The sequence below is a fragment of the Physcomitrium patens genome, chromosome 2 (assembly GCF_059467195.1).
Source record: "Physcomitrium patens ecotype Gransden chromosome 2, ASM5946719v1, whole genome shotgun sequence".
In the NCBI taxonomy this organism is placed as follows: domain Eukaryota; kingdom Viridiplantae; phylum Streptophyta; class Bryopsida; order Funariales; family Funariaceae; genus Physcomitrium; species Physcomitrium patens.
Genome location: NC_143411.1, coordinates 5,513,287 through 5,520,237, shown reverse-complemented (window position 1 = coordinate 5,520,237; position 6,951 = coordinate 5,513,287). Strand labels below are relative to the sequence as shown.

Here is a 6,951-nt window from a genome sequence, read left to right as displayed (position 1 = left end):
AGATACCATCCAAGTATCTTATCATCCATCTCTCTCTATAAGCCCTAAATTGTTGTTTAATTTCCTAAGCCTCAATTCTTCTTTCTATAAACTCATAATCTAATAACTTTATTTTATTTTTTAAATCTCAATTTCTTAAAAACTAAAAATTATTTTTCTACAAAAAAATTTACACCTATCTTTAAACCTATTAAAAATATATGCATCAAATTTCAAATTAAATAAATACTCTAATATTTAGTTATCCTAAATCATATAAACTTTCATCTATAAACTTATTTTTTTTAACAACTATGACATTTCTTACTAATAAGAATTACACAACCATATTTTTTTATATTCTAAATATATTATTATTAATCTTTATTCTAATCTATGATTAAATTAATTAGTTATTTATAATATCTAATTATTTTTTAAAATATTTTATTTAATTAAAAAATACAAACTAAATATTAATTTATTTCATAGTTATTATCTAGTTTTTATATATTGTGTATAAATATAATATGACAACATCTCTATATAGATCTAATAGCCATATTTAATAAATAAGTGGCTTTGGTGGCCAATGATATAAAAAGCTCAAACGTCAAGAATGTGCTATCATCAAAAATTGTATTTGCTTTCATATCAAGTTCTACTTGCAATTTAGCCATTACTTCCAAATTTTTATCCACAAATGGTTTGGCCATTGTTTGGTCTACATTAAAAGAAGATAAATCTATCTTATCTTTTAAACTTTCATCATTTTGAAAGTGAATGAAATTAATTTTAATGTAAAAAAAATATATGTTTACAATATCTAATAAGTTGATATATGTGTGGCATCTTTAAAAATTATACTTCTACCTGCTAAACTCAAAATTGAAGTATAATTTATAACAACCTCATTCAAATTAAAAAACAAATTTGGCTAATTTGACTTCGCTTGCATACAATTTACTTGTTCATCCACAATCAAATTTACCAATGTCCTATTATTGGCTCACATTTTTATATAAATAATAACTATTTTTATTAATTATTTATATTTATCATAAATATAAATATATAAAATTAAAATACTAATTTAATAACTAAAATATAATATAAATTAAATTTAGACTCTAAATATAGTAATTTAGTTAAATATATCATAATCTTAAATTTTTCTTAAAGAACAATCATCTTCGCTTTTAAAGACTTTTTTTCCTTAAGAGAGATGGCTTCTTTATTTGGAATTGAAAGTAATATTATTCATTATAGCTAAATTTTCTAAAATTTAATCATTATAGATGCTTCTTTTTAGCCATATATTCTTATATGTTTGATTTTTTTTTTAATCTTTCTTATTGGAATTATCAACATTTTATCTTTTTTCTTCATCTCTAAGTAATAAAATTTATTTTTTATATGACCTTTCCTATTATTATTACAACATACTACTAGTATTTTTTTTATGTCTTCATTAAGCTACTTGTAGCCATAGTAGTAGTTTTTTTAGACTTAGAAGCCACTACCATAAAGTCAATCATATTTGTGGCATCATATTTCTAAATAACTTTGTTACATCATTCTATTACTTTCAATACTCTCAATAGTATTATTATTCTATGATGGTTCAAAATAATGTGTGGAATAGACAACTTCAATAATTATTGGTAAAACTTAGATAGAAATAAACTTTACCAATTGACTATGAATAAAAAGTTTGCCAAACTTTAAAGCAAATTGTGCCAACTATGTATACATGGTATACAATGTTTTATTTTTTTGGAGCAAAAAATAATGAATATGTTTTATTTAATTATGTCTAATTCTCCCATATTTGGTATTCAAATAAAGTATGAGTGCTTGAAATTGATCAAATTAAAAAGGTAGATTTAAAGGTATCAATGCCACTTATATAGCTTACATTAATTGCAACAAAGGAAGAAACTAACCAACTATTGAAGAAAATCCAAGCATTCTTTCTATTAATTTTTTATTAGTAATGACTTCTTTTGGCTTATTATCTTATATCAAGGTTACTAAAGAAGTAATTGTCTATTTTTTAGAATAGAATCAAGTTCAATATAGATATTTTAATAATATTTTATATTATGAAGGCCATTACAATAGACTTCTATCTACTATTTATAGATTTAAAACATCTTATGTTCAAAATATCTTTCAAGGATAAGTATTACAAAAAACAATATATGTATATGTTTTTTTATTATATAAAAAAGTAGCATATACATCAAAGAAAAAAATTATATATATATATATATATATATATATATATATATAAGAAGAAATTAGAATAGTTGTTGCCAAAGATAAGAAGAGTAAAGACTCTTAAAACTAATTGCTTATAGTGATTAGTTTTAAGACCTATTTCACTCTAATCAATAAAACTAATTGATTAGAGTGAAATAGGTCTTACTCTTGTTTTTGTATATACTATCTAACTAAAGAGTTATATGACAATACTTTATAGGCAATATGTCACATGTCCAACTTGCAAGACATGTATCTAATTCATAGAACAAGTTTCCAACTTGTGCACCACATATTTGGTGCATATACAAGGATCTCACTAGCCATTTATTTAATCTCATTCTTAAAATTTCTTATTCAAAGTTAATATAAAATAGTCAATAATGTAACCAATAATAATAAATGCATAAGATCCCAATCAAAGAAGATATCAAGCAAGCCAATAATTTATAACTTATAACTTATTATGTACAATATGTAGCTAACTATTATAAAATTCTATTTATTAGCCTATTTAAATTATTGTAAATTCATCTAAATTATTCGCTTGAAGACTTAAAGCTGTTGAATCTATATGTTGCACTTATATTTGTGGTAGTATCTACATTTAATAACTAAGTAGTTATAGTTTATTAAGATTTATTATTATTATTATTATTATTATAAGATTTATTAATCTAAAAAAATAGTTTCTACCATCTTTTAGAATCTAGACCAATGCAAAATCCAACATCTACATTAGTTAGATTGTTGTTATCTTCTCTAAATATCACTTTAAGTTGTTTTATTAAAACAATACTTGTTATAGTGAACTTATTTGGTAGCTTCTAAAATATTATCCTACTTAGAATTTTAGCTAGATTTTTCTAAAAGCTTACAGTAAATAAATTACAATTTGAAATGCATTCTAATCTTATTAAAATTCTAAAATTGGTTTTGCATAGATTGAAAAGTTATAATTTTTTGGTAGTAGTTAGAGAACTTGTTTTGATCAAAACAATATCATATGCCTACTTTTCTTTTAACACTAAATGGCCTATCGTCCTCTTTAATTCAAAAAAATTACTCTTTTAATACTAGATTTGGTTGTTTTCTTCCAACAAAACTTTCATTTATAACAAAAAAAAAATCAAATGATATATTCTCTGCTTAACAATATAAAAGTTATTCTCAAGAACATAATTAGAATTTTATAACATTAAAACTTCAGAACTTTGTAAGAAGCCACCTAATAATATTTTGCCACAAAATATGATTAAACAAGTTGATAAGGTGTACATTAATGGTGATGATGGAATCAAGGAGTGGATCCTACCATTTGTGTTGTGTAAAGCCACTTACTATGTTTTTATTGCATATTTTTTGTACACACATCTCACCTATCAATTCTATGTTTTTACATAATATTAGTATGTATTTCTATTTAGTATATTATTGATGGTATATGAAAATATATATATATGTATATATATAATATTATGAACATTCTAAGATTACCTGCAATTTTGTAAAAACAGATATATATCTATATATATATATATATATATATATATATAAGTAAAAGACCTTCAATAAATTTCAATAAGTAAAAGACCTTCAATAAAAATAAACAAGTTGATCAAATAAATATCCAAAATTATCTATGTATAGCTTAAGAACCAATGGGTTCTGCAATTGTTTATTTTTATCTTTATTTTAATTATATATATATATATACATATATATACACATACACACACACACACACCAAAACATTCAAATTTAAAATAATAAAAAAAAAAAACCATACAGTACATTGGAATTGAAACTCATCTGTTTCTAGTCTTTAATATTCTTTACTGTGGAGACACATTCTCAAATACGTAACAGCAGTTTATCATATCCAGTGTGATAAGAGATGGACGTACCAGGTTTCAATTTGAGACTTTTCCAGGAATAAAGGAAAGTACAATGAAGTGTCTTGCAATGACAATTGTGACCAGGACTAGACTGTAGAGGATAGTTTTAGACAATGGATGAGTGTCAATCATAGATTAGTCGATTTCATTATAGACTAAAATGATACATTGGTTTTTACAAACGTTGTGGATACACCTTTTTTTCCATTTCGTAATTATTCATTTTACATTTAACACAAATAATGGAATTTTCATTCTAGTCATTTGCAGGAAATTATTTTTAATCTACTGTTATGTACAAGCAATTATTTGCAACTGGGCATGTGATTCAATTTTACAATTTACTTACTTACAAGTTTTGACCCCTCATGTAAAAACATCAACCCAAGTCCGTATAGCTAGAAGTACTCAAATTTGACCGAACAAAGATACTAGGGGTTTTAACAAGAACTTCTGGTATACTAATATGAACAGAATTTTCACCAGCTTCGGTAGAATTTCGCAGAACCATTGTCAAAATGAGAAGAAAAAAACTTGACCCACTGACGAGTTTAATCAAAGGTGAGTGTCACATGGACGCCTGCAATCAGGTTCTTTTATTCTTTTTGTTTATTATTGAAAGAATGTCTTGCATTGAAACACTCTAACTGATCTAGGCTGGAGCCAAGCTTCACTGGTCTTCCAGCTCGGTTATAAACCACAAGGGGAGCGGGGGAGTGAGGGGGAAAATTGAACAAGGGATAGTCAAACCCGGTGGCATCTTGCGGCAAACACTCAGACAGTCAAAGCGACCTCATTCTGTGGAGTCTCACAGTCGACCTCAACCGACCGACACAACTAATTCACACGGAGAAAAAACCCAACAATCACAGTCACATCATGCAGATTGTTTTAAACCAGCCTGTGGAATTGAGTTGAGTTGGTTTACTCCTTGCCATCAGCAGCTCTCAAAGAGCCCAGCTGCACTGGAGCTTGGGTACCGACCACCTTGGAAGATCCATACTTGGATGCAAGGTCTGCACCGGACTCCTTCTCCTTCTCAATCTGCTCCTTGATCCACTTGTAGGTGATGGCGAGTCCGTCCCTGAGTCGCATGGATGGAGCCCAGCCGAGCTTCTCCTTGATCAGAGTGTTATCAGAGTTTCGTCCCCGCACTCCCTCGGGTCCGGGAATGTGCTTGATCGGGAGCTGCTTGTTGTCGAAGCTGAGCACAATCTCGGCCATCTCGTTCATGCTCACCATCTCATCGCTACCGATATTTACAGGCTCTTGGAAGTCGGACTTCGTCAAGCGCAAGACGCCCTCTACACACTCGTCGATGAAGGTGAAGGAGCGAGTTTGCTTGCCATCGCCCCACATCTCGAAATGCTCGGTGGCTGTCAAGGCCTTTCTGCAGAAGGCGGCGGGTGCCTTCTCACGCCCACCTGTACAGGCAAGCTCAACAATGGTTACTCAGAACCCTCGAGAAAGAATCAAGGCAAAACACAAGTACATCTGACTACATTAATGATACTTCGATTTGAGATAAGTTTAAAGAGATTAAAAAAGTGAATAATGATGGGCGAATCTCTCCTGTACTTACCCTTCCAGGTTCCGTATGGGCCATAAATGTTGTGAAAGCGACCAATGCGGCACTCCATGCCAAAGTCCTTCGTGTAATGTTTGCACAACTCCTCGGTGGCCAACTTTTCAAGACCGTAAGCATCTTGGGGCTGCCAGAAAAGTAACTTATCAATGCCCAATCCAAAAAAATTATGTAAAGCAATGGATGTTCGCGGACACTGGTCACCACAGAGAACTGCGTGGCGACTGCTACGGAAATGCCACCTAAATAACAAGACTGCAAACCCACAGAGAGCGTCGCCGATCACTATTTCTCTCACTCGAATTTCCCGAACAACGCGAATCCCTCAAGGTCACCAAAGGAGTAGACTTTCAATCATAGACCACAAGTTCTTCCCACTAAGGGTAGAGAAACTATACCAGAGCGGGCCACGCATCAGACTCCTTCAAACTGCTCACATCAGTTTCGAGTTGCTTGAATTCAGGGTAAATGCACGCGCTTGAGGCATAGAAAAACCTGAAACATCCACTAAACCCACTCAGGCTACCACTCCATACTTGTGATATCAAAAAAGACATAAATCGACCCTACACACATCAGAACAACAAATTGCTCTGGTAAGAAACCCTTCCTTTCAAACGCAATTAGGAATAAAAGAAACAAAATTCCCACTAATGGCAGAGACGAAGTGAAAATCGAACTGGTAATGGCAAAGAAAGCACTGCGAGAGCGCGCACCGGGTAACACCGTTGATGCGAGCGGCTTCGAGCATGTTGAAACTGATCATGGTGTTGTTGTACATAATGACGGCGTGGTTAGACTGGATGAAGCCCATACCACCCATGTCGGCAGCCAAGTTGAACACATGATGAGCGCCCTTAGTGACCTTCATGCAATTGTCCATGACACGCAGATCCACGAGGTGAAACTCGTCGCAGAACATATCCTCACTCATGTGCTCATTCTTCTTCCAGTCGGAGGCGATTATGTAGTGCCCCTCGCTCTTCAATCGACGCGCGATGTGCGAGGCAATAAACCCACCAGCTCCCGTGATAGAAATTCTCAGCTTTTGGGAGGGCCAGTACTCTTCCCGGTCCAAGTTCGTGGCCGTGTAGTCACCGAAGCTGCCATTACTCGCCATCTCAAACAAACTACTCTCCTACAAGCAACAACACCAGATACGATCTTCCCGACTCCTCAATCGATCACTTCGAAAAACCTTCCGAAACCCAGACTCTCTTCACA

General features: G+C 31.8%; 1 protein-coding gene across 1 annotated transcript; it reads right to left on the bottom strand.

The window, feature by feature from the left end:
• Nucleotides 1-4,733: 4,733 nt before the first annotated feature.
• LOC112276157 (GDP-mannose 3,5-epimerase 2) lies at nucleotides 4,734-6,951 on the bottom strand. Its single transcript, XM_024507229.3, has 4 exons — nucleotides 6,444-6,951; nucleotides 6,126-6,222; nucleotides 5,725-5,854; nucleotides 4,734-5,566 (listed from the first exon to the last, which is right to left on the bottom strand). Exons 1-4 carry the CDS (start codon nucleotides 6,845-6,847, stop codon nucleotides 5,067-5,069), a joined length of 1,131 nt encoding a protein of 376 aa, XP_024362997.1. The 5' UTR covers nucleotides 6,848-6,951; the 3' UTR covers nucleotides 4,734-5,066.

What these genes read in the sequence shown, in the direction of transcription:
- LOC112276157 (XM_024507229.3), bottom strand. Translation starts at nt 6,847, where the DNA reads ATGGCGAGTAATGGCAGCTTCGGTGACTACACGGCCACGAACTTGGAC. An exon ending in CTGATGCGTGGCCCGCTCTG is followed by an intron (nt 5,855 to 6,125) that starts GTATAGTTTCTC and finishes CTTTTCTGGCAG; the next exon opens with CCCCAAGATGCTTACGGTCT. An exon ending in CCCATACGGAACCTGGAAGG is followed by an intron (nt 5,567 to 5,724) that starts GTAAGTACAGGA and finishes TTGCCTGTACAG; the next exon opens with GTGGGCGTGAGAAGGCACCC.